General features: G+C 47.1%; 1 protein-coding gene across 1 annotated transcript in view; it reads left to right on the forward strand.

The window, feature by feature from the left end:
* LOC138643511 (uncharacterized) overlaps positions 1 to 19,583 on the forward strand; it is a 161,781-nt gene that overhangs the window by 88,284 nt on the left and 53,914 nt on the right. Inside the window, exon 8 of the mRNA XM_069732410.1 lies at positions 9,868 to 9,886. Within this exon, the coding sequence (XP_069588511.1) occupies positions 9,868 to 9,886 (19 nt within the window). The remainder of the gene's footprint in view (positions 1 to 9,867; positions 9,887 to 19,583) is intronic.

Below are 19,583 nucleotides of genomic sequence, written 5' to 3' on the forward strand. Positions count from 1 at the left end.
CCCACCGCTGCCACCACTTATGAGGATCAGAGGTTGAGGGTTATAATAATCACCTAGGTTAACAATGTAACTATTTTTATTCCTTACGTCCATGGTCTTACAGCAACTTTAGGAAGATGGCCACAATGCAATGCCCCCAGTCCACAAAATCCAAACCTGGGGTCAGTAATTCCACTTCCCCAGTATCAGGTGATAGCCACTGTCTCCCAACTTTTGGTTTGCCCACAACTTTGGTATCTCCTGCCGCTATAGTCTGCAGTCACAGCCCATGCTCCTGCAGATGACGGATACCATGACTGTAGCACGCATATCCAACTCAAGCGGCAACAAAAGATAGTACAGTCCCAATCAGGGTTCTCCAAACGTCTTTGTGAGTTCAGTGATGGGCAGTGGTGCAGATCTGTATTCCACCTGCTGGAACCGTGCCTCTTTGGGGTGTGATTCTGTAGAATCTCTCTGGAGATAGATAACAAATCCTTTTTATTTAAAAAATTAAATTGCAGGTAAACAAATGCTCAGGTTAGGCACACAAAGCAAGCTGTGAATGCGGCTAAACGTTTCGACCCGGTCCCAGGTCTTGTTGACAAAGTTGCTCTTGGTGTGCTGTGAGTCCCTGGAGGAGTAAAGTAGAAGGGTTTCTCCTTGGTTATGCGGCACGCACACCAGAGGCACCGGTGGGCAAAGCAAGACACCCAAATGAAGGGGAAACCTCTCTACTTTACCCCTCCAGGTACTTACAGCACCTCAGCACCTTTGGACAAGCTCAGCACACCAACAGTGACTTTGTGAATAAGACCCGTGACAGGATCGAAACGATTGGTTGAATTCACAACTTGCTTTGTATGCCTAATCTGAGGTGATGTTTACCTGCACTTTAATTTTTGAAATGAATAGGATTAGCCTTCGATACAAGAGTATGAGATGAATTTACCTCAGTAGATGTCCCAGGGGCTCACTATCCCCTTCAATTGGCACCACTGCTTGCATGCCAATCCTCCTCCACTCTCTGGAGACAGAGGCAGCCCTCTTGTTATTCTCCACATTCAGGACATTCTCCCATAAGAATGGGGAAAGGTGGAGGGAGGCAATCCCTCATTGATTGTTCAATTAACCTGCATATTTGTCCTCCAAGGTGAGTAAATTATTTAACATGTAGTAGTCGGATTTATTCTGTGGAATGCCTGCTGATTACATAAGTCAATGTACAGGCTCATATGAAACAATTGCTCAAGCCCAATGACCTACTGAAAAAAGGAACAACACGTCTAGCATAATTAAGAATAATTCACCCCCACAACAAGCCAGGGTGACGCTGTGTCGTCAGTGACGTCCACTGGCTCTGTGACGACTCGTCACAGAGCCAGTGGCACCTTTGAAATTAAGTGACAGGAGTTGGCATAGAGTGCCTCCATAAGAAGAAAAATTACGGCAAACAGTTACCCCGACAGCAATAAGGGCACAGACGTAATGTCTCCATTACTCACCTAACCACAAATTCATGTTATATAGACTTTAACCATCTTATAAAGCTAAAAGTGGCCTGTGAACTACAAGGTAGAGATGAGAATTATCAGGGAATGTGCCCCCGATACTCAGGACAGCACGGCTACATGAATGATAATCGAATCACTTCTATTTTCTGTAGAATGCAGAGGTGTTTTTGAAGTCAAAAGTCTTGTTTTAAGGAACACTGTGTTATATGTCCTCAGGTCGGACCATAAAGTCATCATCTTACATGCTAGAAATATCTTGCTCCGCGTCACTCGCAGTAAAGGGAGCTACACTTCTCACAGTTGCTCCTGCAATCACCTATTGCAATAGGAAAAAAAGTGATCTAAGTACAACCAGAACACAGTTCACATATGCAGAAAATTACAACATATTATTTGTTAGCTCTGCAAAATGCCTAAACTTAATATCACATGACTATACACACATACGTAGTTTTGTAGCACCTAACAAACACAATTCTAGCACTCTGGCATGCACAGAGTCAAACAGCCAGGATATACAGTAGGCTTCCTTCTTTGTGGTTGTGTGTACTTTAAGAGCAGAATAAAAAACATATTAAAGAAAGAGGGTAGGAAAGGTCCAATGGCCAGATGTTCTAAAGGATAGAAATGTCAAAGAAGGATGGGAGATTTGGCTAGATAAAAATCTCACTGTGCAATCTGTGAAAAATCCTGGAGAACAGGAGAAGTCCCAGAAGATTGGAGAAGGGCAAATGTCCCTATCTTCAAAAAAGGAAAGAAAATGGAGCAAGGAAATTACAGGCCAGTGAGCCTAACTTCTATACCAGGAAATTACAGGCAAGTGAGCTTTACTTCTATACCAGGAAATTACAGGCCAGTGAGCCTTACTTCTATACCAGGAAATTACAGGCCAGTGAGCCTTACTTCTATACCAGGAAATTACAGGCCAGTGAGCCTTACTTCTATACCAGGAAATTACAGGCCAGTGAGCCTTATTTCTATACCAGGAAAGATCTGTGAACAAATTAATAAACAGGGTTAGTGATGAGTGAGTCAGTACTCGTTTTTCGCTCCAGCATCAGTGTGCTTGAGATGTTTGTTACTTTACGGGCATTTTTGAATGATCGCGCGCAAGCTCAAGTCCCTGCCCTTCATGTTTGATGCTGTTTAGATAACCAATAAACATGTGGGGATTGCCTGCCAGTCACTATAATGCAGAAGCCATCTTGGTTGTGTCATTACTGTGATTGCTTGGCTGTATAGCATCATGAAGAACCATGACGACATGCTCGCCACAGTGTACACCTACAGATATGATACATACCCAATATACTTAAAAATATATATAGTTTATTGTTAACAAAATAGTTACAATATTAATAAAACACAGAAAGGAAAAGCCACCAGGTGGCAAGAAGGTGCAATGATGGCGCAATGATGTTTTCCTATGCACTGGCACGTTTGTGGCCTAGTGGTCAGGCTACTTAATATAGCCACTAGTTGGAATCCTTTACTACTATTGATTCTTTATTTATTTCCTTGAGAGGATTTATATTTGCACAGTGTTCACTTTGTTATCCAGCATGGAATTTTATTTAAATATATGTCATTTTTTATTATAGAACTTTGTGATGTGAGTGGGTTTTTATTGTAGCCTATACATGAAGTAATTATTTGTATATTAACTTATATGCACAGAAAAAGTATATATATATATATATATATATATATATATATATATATATATATATATGTATAGATATATATATATATGTAATTTTATGCAAAGTCATTCTATTTATAGTGTGTTGCTGAATTGATATATGAAGTAACTAATAACTATGCTTGGACGGTATAATAAATAGTATACATTATTATCTTATTTATTTCTAATATTTAACTTATTTATGATTAATTAAATTGTATTTCTATACGTGCTGGTCCAGCCTGGTTTTTGGTATAAGTATTTATTATTCCTACCCATGTATGGTACCTTGCACCTTCTTGCCACCTGGTGGCTTTTCCATTCTGTGTTTTATTAATGTTGTAACTATTTTGTTAACAATAAACGATATATCTTCTTAAATATATTGGGTGTGTATCATATCTGTAGGCGCTCGGCACCCTGTACCCCGGACACAGGCAGTGTAGGGAGAGGTGCTGCACTGCGGAGCTCGAGACAGAGGTGTAGCGGTATACAGGCAGGGATTAGACACATGTAATCTTTCTTTATACTGTGATAACCGCCCTTCTTATAGCTAATTATAAACAATATTCATAATTCTGAAAGCAGCACTTAGGGAGAGATTGTGCTGACGGGATAGTGTAGGACAGTATAGGGTTAATTGCACGCTCTTTCTGCTGCAAGTTCTCAGGGTGAATAATGTTCTTTTTGCTCTTAATCCTGCAAATGTTTTTCAGCAGAGAGATATTATACATTATTTATACTGCGCCGGTTGAGCATCAAAAGCATACAGCCAGATTTCATTGGTTGGTAAGCAATATATTGCTCCTGCAGTGTATCAAGTCCATCTGAGGTGGGCACATTTCCTGCAATACTAATCTGCAAAGTTTCCTCAACAGGGACATACCATTCATAATTTAAAATGAGCAAGGCGCCTGACGAAAAACAGGGAAGTGACCGTGATGCTGATGATGAGCTGCGGGCAAGGTCAAACTGTGCCTGCTGCGGGAGAACAACACACATCATGTCCACCTAGCTGCCTGTCACACTTTGTTGGGGGCACAGGGCACCACTCTAGAGGCCAGACCAGTGTGAAAAGGTTGTTAGGTGGATAGCAGATAACACTTCCAGTCACTTTGCCAGCACCACCCTGTCTTTCACACGGTCCAGTCTCAGTAGCAGTGATTCCGGACCACATAATCCACGCCCTGATTCTCTTTCCTCCCACCATGTCGAGTGCCTGGAGTCAAGTGATCCCAGACTTGGAAACGCCTAAGAGCTGCTCACGTTTCCATAGATTCTGGCCTCTCACCCTTTCACTAAGCAATGCCCAAATATTTGAGCAGCCACGGTCACAAGAAGGCGACAGTGGGAAAATGCCATTACTGTCGCAAGAGGTGGATGATGATGATGAGTGACAATTGCCAACAAGCGATGTTATTACGTCATCAAGTCAAGACAAGCACCAGGGTTTGGAAGTGGAAGACGTCGAGGAGTTGATGAAAGGTCTAACAGACAAGACTGATCTGTGGCTCTCGCCCTTGAACCTACAGCCAGGCATGGTCATGTGTGAAAATTGCTGTAACCTGATGGCAGCTCTGAAGCTTGGCAATACCTACCATGTCTGGCCCATGTGCTCAACTTAGTACTTCAATGGTTTCTCAAAACCTACCCAAATCTGCCTGAGATACTTTTGAAAACACGCCTCCAGTGGTAAGGAGAGGAAATGCAGCACAATTATCAAGGTGCAAAATAGCAGCCACCAGTGGTCAATCTGCAGAGGGGCAGCAGATTCCTAACACAGAATCACAATCAATAAATATTCACAGCACCAGACCCATCACCAGCACGTGAATAAAGCACCAAAACTACCATCAGCAAATTAATAGAATACCAGAACCATCATTTCTACATGAATACAGCACCACATCCATCATAAGTCCATGACTATAGCACCAAAATCACTATTAGCACAGGAAAAAGGCATCAGAAACATCATCAGTACATGAACACAGCACCTGTATCATCATCAGTATATGAAAACAGAAATATCATCAGTACATAGATATAGCACCTGAACATTCATCTATCTATATAAGTCCACTTTCGTCTGTTTGTCTGTCTGCCGGTCTGTTTCTCTGTAACGGAAATCCCGCATCGCTGATTGGTCGCGGCTGGCAGGCTGCAACCAATCAGCGACAGGCTTAGTCCGGCCGCAATTGGCCCCTCCCTACTCTCCTCCAGTCAGTGCCCCCTCCCTACTCCCCTCCAGTCAGCGCCAGTGTGTCGCCCCATCCCGGACCAACTTTTTACTATTGATGCTGGCTATGCAGCATCAATAGTAAAAAAAATGTTAAAAATACTTTAAAAAATAAAAAATCGTGCTATTCTCACCTTCCATCGCTTCCGCAGCTTTCCCGCTCCTCGCGATGCTGTCGACAGCTTCCGTTCCCAGTGATGCATTGCGAAATTACCCAGATGACTTAGCGGTCTCGCGAGACAGCTACATCATCACGGGTTATGGCGCGGGATTTAAACACCGCTGCGCTGATTGGTCGCGCCCGGCCACAACCAATCAGCGACATTGGCGCGGGATTTAAACACCGCTTTGCTGATTGGTCGCGCGCGGCCGGCCGCGACCAATCAGCGACCATCGCGGACCAACTTTTTACTATTGATGCTACCTATGCAGCATCAATAGTAAACAGATATGTTAAAAATAATTTAAAAAAAAAACAAAAAACATTATATTCTCACCTTCCGAAGTCCGCCGCAGCCTTTCCCGCTGCTCGTGATCTGGTCCCAAGAATGCATTGCGGCAATGATCACGGGTTATTGCCGCTAGACATTACTGGTAACGGAGCATCTCGAGGAGCATCGGTAAAGGCCTCGGCTGGATACAGGGGCTGACGGAAGGTGAGTATATAACTATTTTTTATTTTAATTGTTTTTTTAACAGGGATATGGTGGCCACATTGCTATATACTTCGTGGGCTGTGTTATATACTACGTGGGCTGTGTTATATACTGCAAGGGCTGTTATATACTGCGTGGCCTGTGTTATATACTGCGTTGGCTGTGTTATATACTACGTCGCTGTGCTATATACTACGTGGCTGTGTTATATACTACGTGGCTGTTATATACTGTGTGGGCTGTGTTATATACTGGGCAGCACGGTGACGCAGTGGTTATCACAGCAACCTTGCAGCGCTGGAGTCCTGGGTTCAAACCCCACCAAGGACAACATCTGCAAAGAGTTTGCATGTTCTCCCCGTGTTTGCGTGGGTTTCCTCTGGGTTCTCCAGTTTCCTTCCACATTCCAAAGACCTACTGATAGGGAATTTAGATTGTGAGCCCCAACAGGGACAGTGATGATAATGTGTGCAAAACTGTACAGCGCTGTGGAATATGTTAGCGCTATATAAAAATAAAGATTATTATTATATATTATGTGGGCTGTGCTATATAATATGTGGCTGTGCTATATACTTCGTGACTGTGCAATATACTACGTGGCTGTGTTATATACTGCGTGGGCTGTGCTATATACTATATGGGCTGTGCAATATACTACATGGCTGTTATATACTGCGTGAGCTGTGTTATATGCTACAAAGCCTGTTATATACTGCATGGGCTTTGCTATATACTATGTGGCCTGTGTTATATACTGCGTGGGCTGTGATATATACTACGTGGCCTGTTATATACTGCATGGCCTGTGCAATATACAATGTGGCTGTGTTATATATTGCGTGGGCTGTGCTATATACTACATAGGCTGTGCAATATACTGCTTGGGCTGTGTACAATACTGCGTGGGCTGTTATATACTACGTGGTTGTGCAATATACTACGTGGCTATGCTACATACTACGTGGCTATGCTATATACTATGTGGGATGTGCTATATACTACTTGGGCTGTGCTATATACTATGTGGGCTGTGCTATATACTGCATGGGCTGTGTTATATACTGCATGGGCTGTGTTATATACTATGTGGCTATGCTATATACTATGTGGGCTGTGTTATATACTACGTGGCTGAGATATATATATACTACATGGACTGTGTTATATACTATGTGGCTGTGCATTCCAGAATACCCGATGAGTTAGAATCGGGCCACCATCTAGTAAGTACATAAATACATAACCTGAACAATCAATATATGGAATATATCCCAGAGCCACCACCAGTGCATGAATATATCCCCAGAACCATTAGTACAAGAAAAAAGGACCAGAACCATCATCAATAAATGAATATAGCAGCAGAATTATCATCAGTGCATGAATATATCACCAGAACTTCATCGTTCAATGAATACAGTACTAGAACCATGATCAGCATATGAATACATCACCCAAACCATCAGTACAGAAATACAACCCTCGAACCTACTTCAGTAGAGGAATACAGCCCCAGAACTATCATCAGTATATGAATACAGCAGCAGGATCATCATGAGTACATGAATACTGCACCAAAACTATCAATAATACTTGAATACATCACCAGAACCATCATCAGTACATGAATACAGAACCATTACCAATTCCTGAAAAGACTTTAAAAGTGTGCTTAGGAGACATGCACCACAGACAGACTATGATTTTCCATTTCATTTGTACTCCGCTTGTTTCATATAGTCTTTGGCGGTTAATTAAGTACCAGTATCCTCCAGTGTACATGCACCCGTAGATCCAAGTACCTTATTCTCTGACTGAAGTTGCTCATATAACCTTTTCTTCGTCATCTAGTCCTGACGCAAGGATGACTTTTCACATCCACAGCTCATCTTAGCAGACTTCCCTCTTCTCCCAGTAAAGTGTCCTTAAACATAGCAGTGTCATTATTATGCCCCTGTATAAAACTATTCCCGGCAGGGGCAGAGTGCTTGTGCTGATACTAGAGGAGGTCTGGACTCTGCAGTTATGGGGTCAGCGGAGAATACCTGGCAGGAAGTCTTACTGAATGTCATTAATCAGAAGCTAAAAACCAGCACAGGCCTGACACTTCTGCTCAGTGAGATGAGCGGCCTGGACTCTGCATTATTGCAAACTGTTAGGACTTCTGGAGATGTCTGTAGCTGATGTGTCATGTTGGCGGTCAGTGGATGGCTCGGTATACAGGCACCTATATGGCGGCACTATTATTGTGTCATATCACACAGAGCTAAGAGCCCATGGTGTGATGACATCTCCAGATGATGATGGATCTCGTGTGGCACCTGGTAGATTTATGGCTGCAGGAAGGTCACAGATCTCGTCTGTACGGCCATTGTGTCATCATACATATCTCACTTCTGGTCAGACGGGTTTGTGGCCTCATCACGGTGACTCGACCCCTGACCCCCCAGAGGAGACATCTGTAAAACTGTCCAGTCATCACCATCAGAATACTGGGCGATTATCTGCACTCCACAGGGCTGAATCCGAGTCACCAGATATCGACTAAGACGAGGGGCAAAAATAAAGTGCACAAGCCTGCCATATAGTGCCCTGCAGGGGTATGGAGGGTTAATGGCGCATACGCTCCTCGGGTGAGGATACAACCAACATATGACCGCAGATTCGCGTGTGACAGTTCCGGTGAACGGCACAGAGGGACTCACCGGATTTACAAAACATCTTGCGGGATCGTGCGACACGACAAGCGGATATTTCTGGAACGCAGCGGATTATATAAGGCAGGAAGATGCTTCATGATGTGAGCTTCTCCTAACAGCGTAACCTGAGAATTAATGTCGCCCTAAACAGTAACTAAATAATGCTGCCATAATGTCAGAATAACATTGGCATAGGCTAAATATTCTGACCACAGAGAGACTAAATAATACCTCTATGAAATGAATGAATGATACTGCCATATGGCGTCCAAACGGTACATCCATATAGTGACTTCGCAATGTCATACAGATGATAGCTTACAATGTTCACACAATACTACACAGAGGAGCTGAATATCACCACACCCAGGGCCGCCGCTATCATGAAGCAAGTTGAGCCCTTTGCTTCAGGCGGCAGTCCTCACTGAAAGACAGGGGGCGGCAGAGCGGCAGTCCGAACACGTGGTGCCAACTCTCCATAATCCCTGACATTTACTGAGCGTCACTAATGCGGTGCGCACGCCCCTGCTCACAACCTAACCGTTAAGTTAGTCACAACCCACGGTGTGCAATATCAGCCAGTCATCCCTGCACCCGCAGAGCAGCACACCACATATTGGCTGCTCTGTGCGCACAGGACCTGTGATGCGGTCACAGGAGGGGAGGAGTCAGGCGTCACATAATCGGGACCTCCATGGATTGCAGGAATCTGCTGTGCTGGTTGCCATGGTAAGCTGCCTTATGTGTGGGGTCAGGAGGGGTTTACAGTGTGGATGTAGCAGAACCGTGTGTGTATGAGGTGTATGGAGCGGAGCCGTGTGTGTATGAGGTGTATGGAGCGGAGCCATGAGTGTACGAGGAGTATGGAGTAGAGCCTGGTGTGTACGAGGTGAACGGAGCGGAGCCGTGTGTGCAAGGTGTACAGAGCAGAGCTGCGTGTGTACGAGGTTTACGGAGCGGAGCCGCATGTATGAGGATTACAGAGCAGAGCCGGGTGTGTACGAGGTGTACGGAGCGGAGCTATGTGTGTAAGGTGTATGGAGCTGAGCTGCGTGTGTATGAGGTGTATGGAGCGGAGCTGCGTGTGTACAAGGTGTACGGAGCAGAGCCGGGTTTGTATGAGGTGAGCCGGGTGTGTACGAGGTGTACGGAGCGGAGCAATGTGTGTAAGGTGTATGGAGATGAGCTGCGTGTGTGCAAGGTGTACGGAGAGCAGCCGCGTGTGTAGGAGTAACTATGTGTGGCCATTATACGGTACGAAGTATCATGTGTGGCCATTATACAATATGGAGCATCATGTGGGGCCATTATACAGTATGGAGCATCATGTGTGGCCATTATACCGTATGGAGCATCATGTGTGGCCATTATACAGTATGGAGCATCATGTGCGGCCATTATACCGCATGGAGCATCATGTGTGGTCATTATACAGTATGGAGCATCGTGTGCAGTCATTATACAGTATGGAGTATCATGTGGGGCCATTATACAGTATGGAGCATCATGTGGAGCCATTATACAGTATGGAGCATCATGTGCGGCCATTATACAGTATGGAGCATCACGTGCGGCCATTATACAGTATGGAGCATCACGTGCGGTCATTATACAGTATGGAGCATCATGTGTGGCCATTATACAGTATGGAGCATCATGTGGAGCCATTATACAGTATGGAGCATTATGTGCGGCCATTATACAGTATGGAGCATCATGTGTGGCCATTATACAGTATGGAGCATCATGTGTGGCCATTATACAGTATGGAGCATCATGTGAGGCCATTATACAGTATGGAGCATCATGTGTGGCCATTATACAGTATGGAGCATCATGTGTGACCATTATACAGTATGGAGCATCATGTATGGCCATTATACAGTATGGAGCACTGTGTGGCCATTATACAGTATGGAGCATCATGTGTGGCCATTATACAGTATGGAGCATCATGTGCGGTCATTATACAGTATGGAGCATCATGCGCGGTCATTATACAGTATGGAGCATCATGTGCGGCCATTATACAGTATGGAGCATCATGTGCGGCCATTATACAGTATGGAGCATCATGTGTGGCCATTATACAGTATGGAGCATCATGTGTGGCCATTATACAGTATGGAGCATCATGTGCGGTCATTATACAGTATGGAGCATCATGTGCGGTCATTATACAGTATGGAGCATCATGTGCGATCATTATACAGTATGGAGCATCATGTGCGGTCATTATACAGTATGGAGCATCATGTGTGGCCATTATACAGTATGGAGCATCATGTGGAGCCATTATACAGTATGGAGCATTATGTGCGGCCATTATACAGTATGGAGCATCATGTGTGGCCATTATACAGTATGGAGCATCATGCGCGGTCATTATACAGTATGGAGCATCATGTGTGGCCATTATACAGTATGGAGCATCATGTGTGGCCATTATACAGTATGGAGCATCATGTAAGGCCATTATAAAGTATGGAGCACTCTGTGGCCATTATACAGTATGGAGCATCATGTGTGGCCATTATACAGTATGGAGCATCATGTGCGGTCATTATACAGTATGGAGCATCATGTGCGGTCATTATACAGTATGGAGCATCATGTGGAGCCATTATACAGCATGGAGCATCATGTGCGGCCATTATACAGTATGGAGCATCATGTGTGGCCATTATACAGTATGGAGCATCATGTGTGGCCATTATACAGTATGGAGCATCATGTGCGGTCATTATACAGTATGGAGCATCATGCGGAGCCATTATACAGTATGGAGCATCATGTGCGGCCATTATACAGTATGGAGCATTATGTGTGGCCATTATACAGTATGGAGCATCATGTGTGGCCATTATACAGTATGGAGCATCATGTGTGGCCATTATACAGTATGGAGCATCATGTGTGGCCATTATACAGTATGGAGTGTCATGTGTGGCCATTATACAGTATGGAGCATCATGTATGGCCATTATACAGTATGGAGCACTGTGTGGCCATTGTACAGTATGGAGCATCATGTATGGCCATTATACAGTATGGAGCACTGTGTGGCCATTATACAGTATGGAGCATCATGTGTGGCCATTATACAGTATGGAGCACTGTGTGGCCATTACACAGTATGGAGCATCATGTGTGGCCATTATACAGTATGGAGCATCATGTGTGGCCATTATACAGTATGGAGCGTCATGTGTGGCCATTATACAGTATGGAGCATCATGTGTGGCCATTATACAGTATGGAGCATCATGTGGGGCCATTATACAGTATGGAGCAATATATGGGGCATCTTATTTTGTATGGAGCGCTGTGCGGTACCCACACTACTGTATGGAGGACTATACTGTCTGATTTATGAGCTATTGTAGAATGTACAATAGTTATCACCCATGTAATGTATGGGGGGACTCTATATGAGATGGGAGCCCTATAGGGGGGCTGTACTGTATATGTGTTGGGGGGCGCGGTTTTGAAGTTCACCCCAGGCAGCAGTGTGGCTAGGTTCACCCTTGACCACACCATGAATAAATAACACCACCGCATCATGAATAAATAATACCACCGCACCGTGAATAAATAATACCACCACACCACGAATAAATAACACCACCGCATCATGAATAAATAATACCACCGCACCGTGAATAAATAATACCATCACACCATGAATAAATAATACCATCACACCGTGAAAAAAATAATACTCCACACCGTGAATAAATAACACCACCGCACAGAGAATAAATAATACCATCACACCATGAAAAAATAACACCACCGCACCATGAATAAATAATACCATCGCACCATGAATAAAAACACCACAGCACCATGAATAAATAATACCATCACACCGTGAAAAAATACCACCACACCGTGAATAAATAACACCACCGCACCATGAATAAATAATACCACCGCACCGTGAATAAATAATACGATTGAACCATCAATAAATAATACCATCACACCATGAAAAAATACCACCACACCATGAATAAATACCACCGCACCGTGAATAAATACCATCACACCGTGAAGAAATAATACCACCATACCATGAAGAAATAACACCACTGCAGCGTGCATACATAATACCACCGCACCGTGAATAAATAATACCACCACACCATGAATAAATAATACCACTGCACCGTGAATAAATAATACCATCACATTGTGAATAAATAATACCATCACACCGTGAATAAATAATACCATCACACCATGAAAAAATAATACCAAAACACCAAGAATAATACCACCACACCGTGAATAAATAATACCATCACACCATTATTAAATAATACCACCACACCAAGAATAAATAATAACACCGCACTGTGAATAAATAATACCATCACACCGTGAAAAAAATAACACCACCACACCATGATAAATAATACCACCGCACCACGAAAGAATAATACCACCACACCTTGAATAATAAATACCATCACACTGTGAATAAATAACACACCGCACCATGAATAAATAATACCACCGCACCACAAAAAAATAATACCACAGCACCGTGAATAAATAACACCACTGTGCAAGGATTTACTAATTATTCCATTAAGTGATTGAATGATCACAATACAGTGACGTATTAATACCGGCACACAGTAATTACTACCGACATACAGTGACTGAATATTACTACCAAATACCGTCTCAATGTTATCGGCATATGGTATAATACTATATAATACTGTGCACAAATCAGCTTTATGCCAAAACCAAAAATATACAAAACCACAAAACAAGACAACTGTCCCTATTCTCTACCCCAACGGCAGCAAGTGTAGTAAGCAGAGCAAATACACTGCATGTATGAATATTTACACATAACTACTGAGGATATAAAAGTCTACACGCCCCTGGTAAAATCCCAGGTTTTTGTTATGCAAATAATCCAACTAAGGGCTCATACTCACATGAGAGAAACTCAGATGAATCTCGCACATCAATACCCGGCACTCAGGAGCAGAGCGTGCGGTAACTTGTATTGCTCTGCGGCCACACGCTCCAATCTGAGTGCCGGGTATTGAGGCGAGAGACTCCAGCGAGCTTCATTGCACTCACAAGTGTGACCGCGGCCTAAGGAGAATCATCTCACGACTATTTCCACTTTTAATATTTCTCACAATCTGCACAAATATATTGAGAAACAAAGAGCGCCCAGTGGTTTTGGGTCAGGGTCGATCTTTGCCAGCTCCTCCTGTCAGCAGCTCCACATCTGTCAGATTACGGGGTCATCTCCTGTGTACAGCACCCTCTTCAGGTCACCACAGATTGCGGGGACATCTCCTGTGTACAGCGCCCTCTTCAGGTCACCACAGATTGCGGGGACATCTCCTGTGTACAGCGTCCTCTTCAGGTCACCACAGATTGCGGGGACATCTCCTGTGTACAGCGCCCTCTTCAGGTCACCACAGATTGCGGGGACATCTCCTGTGTACAGCGTCCTCTTCAGGTCACCACAGATTGCGGGGGCATCTCCTGTGTACAGCGTCCTCTTCAGGTCACCACAGATTGCGGGGACATCTCCTGTGTACAGCGTCCTCTTCAGGTCACCACAGATTGCGGGGACATCTCCTGTGTACAGCGTCCTCTTCAGGTCACCACAGATTGCGGGGACATCTCCTGTGTACAGCGCCCTCTTCAGGACACCACAGATTGTGGGGACATCTCCTGTGTACAGCGCCCTCTTCAGGTCACCACAGATTGCGGGGGCATCTCCTGTGTACAGCGCCCTCTTCAGGTCACCACAGATTGCGGGGACATCTCCTGTGTACAGCGTCCTCTTCAGGTCACCACAGATTGCGGGGCATCTCTTATGTACAGCGCCCTCTTCAGGACACCACAGATTGTGGAGTCATCTCCTGTGTACAGCGCCCTCTTCAGGTCACCACAGATTGCGGGGACATCTCCTGTGTACAGCGTCCTCTTCAGGACACCACAGATTGTGGAGTCATCTCCTGTGTACAGCGCCCTCTTCAGGTCACCACAGATTGCGGGGACATCTCCTGTGTACGGCGTCCTCTTCAGGTCACCACAGATTGCGGGGACATCTCCTGTGTACAGCGTCCTCTTCAGGTCACCACAGATTGCGGGGACATCTCCTGTGTACAGCGCCCTCTTCAGGTCACCACAGATTGCGGGGGCATCTCCTGTGTACGGCGCCCTCTTCAGGTCACCATAGATTGCAGGGGCATCTCCTGTGTACAGCGCCCTCTTCAGGTCACCACAGATTGCGGGGACATCTCCTGTGTACAGCGTCCTCTTCAGGTCACCACAGATTGCAGGGACATCTCCTGTGTACAGCGTCCTCTTCAGGTCACCACAGATTGCGGGGGCATCTCCTGTGTACAGCGTCCTCTTCAGGTCACCACAGATTGCGGGGGCATCTCCTGTGTACAGCGCCCTCTTCAGGTCACCACAGATTGCGGGGACATCTCCTGTGTACAGCGTCCTCTTCAGGTCACCATAGATTGCAGGGGCATCTCCTGTGTACAGCGCCCTCTTCAGGTCACCACAGATTGCGGGGACATCTCCTGTGTACAGCGTCCTCTTCAGGTCACCACAGATTGTGGGGGCATCTCCTGTGTACAGCGTCCTCTTCAGGTCACCACAGATTGCGGGGACATCTCCTGTGTACAGCGCCCTCTTCAGGTCACCACAGATTGCGGGGGCATCTCCTGTGTACAGCTCACTCTTCAGGTCACCACAGATTGCGGGGACATCTTCTGTGTACAGCGTCCTCTTCAGGTCACCACAGATTGCGGGGGCATCTCCAGTGTACAGCGTCTTCTTCAGGTCACCACAGATTGCGGGGGCATCTCCAGTGTGCAGCGTCTTCTTCAGGTCACCACAGATTGCGGGGACATCTCCTGTATACAGCGTCCTCTTCAGGTCACCACAGATTGTGGGGACATCTCCTGTGTACAGCGTGCTCTTCAGGACACCACAGATTGCGGGGACATCTCCTGTGTACAGCGCCCTCTTCAGGTCACCACAGATAGCGGGACATCTCCTGTGTACGGCGTCCTCTTCAGGTCACCACAGATTGCGGGGGCATCTCCTGTGTACGGCGTCCTCTTCAGGTCACCACAGATTGCGGGGGCATCTCCAGTGTACAGCGTCTTCTTCAGGTCACCACAGATTGCGGGGACATCTCCTGTATACAGCGTCCTCTTCAGGTCACCACAGATTGTGGGGACATCTCCTGTGTACAGCGTCCTCTTCAGGACACCACAGATTGCGGGGACATCTCCTGTGTACAGCGCCCTCTTCAGGTCACCACAGATTGCGGGGACATCTCCTGTGTACAGCGCCCTCTTCAGGTCACCACAGATTGTGGGGACATCTCTTGTGTACAGCGTCCTCTTCAGGACACCACAGATTGCGGGGACATCTCCTGTGTACAGCGCCCTCTTCAGGTCACCACAGATTGCGGGGACATCTCCTGTGTACAGCGCCCTCTTCAGGTCACCACAGATTGTGGGGACATCTCCTGTGTACAGCGCCCTCTTCAGGACACCACAGATTGCGGGGACATCTCCTGTGTACAGCGTCCTCTTCAGGTCACCACAGATTGCGGGGGCATCTCCTGTGTACAGCGCCCTCTTCAGGACACCCCTGATTGCGGGGACATCTCCTGTGTACAGCGCCCTCTTCAGGTCACCACAGATAGCGGGACATCTCCTGTGTACGGCGTCCTCTTCAGGTCACCACAGATTGCGGGGGCATCTCCTGTGTACGGCGTCCTCTTCAGGTCACCACAGATTGCGGGGGCATCTCCAGTGTACAGCGTCTTCTTCAGGTCACCACAGATTGCGGGGGCATCTCCAGTGTACAGCGTCTTCTTCAGGTCACCACAGATTGCGGGGGCATCTCCTGTTTACAGCGCCCTCTTCAGGTCACCACAGATTGCAGGGACATCTCCTGTGTACAGCGGCCTCTTCAGGTCACCACAGATTGCGGGGGCATCTCCTGTGTACAGCGTCCTCTTCAGGTCACCACAGATTGCGGGGGCATCTCCAGTGTACAGCGTCTATTTCAGGTCACCACAGATTGCGGGGACATCTCCTGTGTACAGCGCCCTCTTCAGGTCATCACAGATTGCAGGGACATCTCCTGTGTACAGCGGCCTCTTCAGGTCACCACAGATTGCGGGGGCATCTCCTGTGCACAGCGTCCTCTTCAGGTCACCACAGATTGCGGGGGCATCTCCTGTGTACAGCGTCCTCTTCAGGTCACCACAGATTGCGGGACATCTCCTGTGTACAGCGCCCTCTTCAGGTCATCACAGATTGCAGAGACATCTCCTGTGTACAGCGCCCTCTTCAGGTCACCATAGATTGCAGGGGCATCTCCTGTGTACAGCGCCCTCTTCAGGTCACCACAGATTGCGGGGACATCTCCTGTGTACAGCGTCCTCTTCAGGTCACCACAGATTGTGGGGGCATCTCCTGTGTACAGCGTCCTCTTCAGGTCACCACAGATTGCGGGGACATCTCCTGTGTACAGCGCCCTCTTCAGGTCACCACAGATTGCGGGGGCATCTCCTGTGTACAGCTCACTCTTCAGGTCACCACAGATTGCGGGGACATCTTCTGTGTACAGCGTCCTCTTCAGGTCACCACAGATTGCGGGGGCATCTCCAGTGTACAGCGTCTTCTTCAGGTCACCACAGATTGCGGGGGCATCTCCAGTGTGCAGCGTCTTCTTCAGGTCACCACAGATTGCGGGGACATCTCCTGTATACAGCGTCCTCTTCAGGTCACCACAGATTGTGGGGACATCTCCTGTGTACAGCGTGCTCTTCAGGACACCACAGATTGCGGGGACATCTCCTGTGTACAGCGCCCTCTTCAGGTCACCACAGATAGCGGGACATCTCCTGTGTACGGCGTCCTCTTCAGGTCACCACAGATTGCGGGGGCATCTCCTGTGTACGGCGTCCTCTTCAGGTCACCACAGATTGCGGGGGCATCTCCAGTGTACAGCGTCTTCTTCAGGTCACCACAGATTGCGGGGACATCTCCTGTATACAGCGTCCTCTTCAGGTCACCACAGATTGTGGGGACATCTCCTGTGTACAGCGTCCTCTTCAGGACACCACAGATTGCGGGGACATCTCCTGTGTACAGCGCCCTCTTCAGGTCACCACAGATTGCGGGGACATCTCCTGTGTACAGCGCCCTCTTCAGGTCACCACAGATTGTGGGGACATCTCTTGTGTACAGCGTCCTCTTCAGGACACCACAGATTGCGGGGACATCTCCTGTGTACAGCGCCCTCTTCAGGTCACCACAGATTGCGGGGACATCTCCTGTGTACAGCGCCCTCTTCAGGTCACCACAGATTGTGGGGACATCTCCTGTGTACAGCGCCCTCTTCAGGACACCACAGATTGCGGGGACATCTCCTGTGTACAGCGTCCTCTTCAGGTCACCACAGATTGCGGGGGCATCTCCTGTGTACAGCGCCCTCTTCAGGACACCCCTGATTGCGGGGACATCTCCTGTGTACAGCGCCCTCTTCAGGTCACCACAGATAGCGGGACATCTCCTGTGTACGGCGTCCTCTTCAGGTCACCACAGATTGCGGGGGCATCTCCTGTGTACGGCGTCCTCTTCAGGTCACCACAGATTGCGGGGGCATCTCCAGTGTACAGCGTCTTCTTCAGGTCACCACAGATTGCGGGGGCATCTCCAGTGTACAGCGTCTTCTTCAGGTCACCACAGATTGCGGGGGCATCTCCTGTTTACAGCGCCCTCTTCAGGTCACCACAGATTGCAGGGACATCTCCTGTGTACAGCGGCCTCTTCAGGTCACCACAGATTGCGGGGGCATCTCCTGTGTACAGCGTCCTCTTCAGGTCACCACAGATTGCGGGGGCATCTCCAGTGTACAGCGTCTATTTCAGGTCACCACAGATTGCGGGGACATCTCCTGTGTACAGCGCCCTCTTCAGGTCATCACAGATTGCAGGGACATCTCCTGTGTACAGCGGCCTCTTCAGGTCACCACAGATTGCGGGGGCATCTCCTGTGCACAGCGTCCTCTTCAGGTCACCACAGATTGCGGGGGCATCTCCTGTGTACAGCGTCCTCTTCAGGTCACCACAGATTGCGGGACATCTCCTGTGTACAGCGCCCTCTTCAGGTCATCACAGATTGCAGAGACATCTCCTGTGTACAGCGCCCTCTTCAGGTCACCACAGATTGCGGGGGCATCTCCTGTGTACAGCGCCCTCTTCAGGTCACCACAGATTGAAGGGCCATCTCCTGTATACAGCGTCCTTTTCAGGTCATAATTAGTGTTGAGCATTCCGATACCGCAAGTATCGGGTATCGGCCGATATTTGCGGTATCGGAATTCCGATACCGAATTCCGATACTTCCCGCGTATCGGATACCGGAATCGGAAGTTCCCAGAATTCAAACTGAACGCAGCAGCCAATGAGGAATGATTGGAAGTGTGGGCACATCCTGTTTAGCATGGTGGGCATGTAAGTACTGGCAAGGCTGTGATTGGCTGCTGAAATGATGTCACTCTGCACTATAAAAAACGCTGCCGCCATTTTGCGCTCACTCTGCTGTGATTTCAGTTAGGGACAGGACGCTGTATTCTAACTGAGGGCCAGTTGAGCTAGCTAATTGCTTTATTTTCCTTTCCAAAGGCTAATTTAGCAAAACGCTGTGTGTTCTTCACTGTTCACCTTGCTCTTGCCTTGCAGCGCTGTTTTAACAGCGTTCTGCAAGGTCTCTGTGTGTGTGT

This window comes from Ranitomeya imitator, chromosome 6 (assembly GCF_032444005.1).
Source record: "Ranitomeya imitator isolate aRanImi1 chromosome 6, aRanImi1.pri, whole genome shotgun sequence".
Lineage (NCBI taxonomy): Eukaryota > Metazoa > Chordata > Amphibia > Anura > Dendrobatidae > Ranitomeya > Ranitomeya imitator.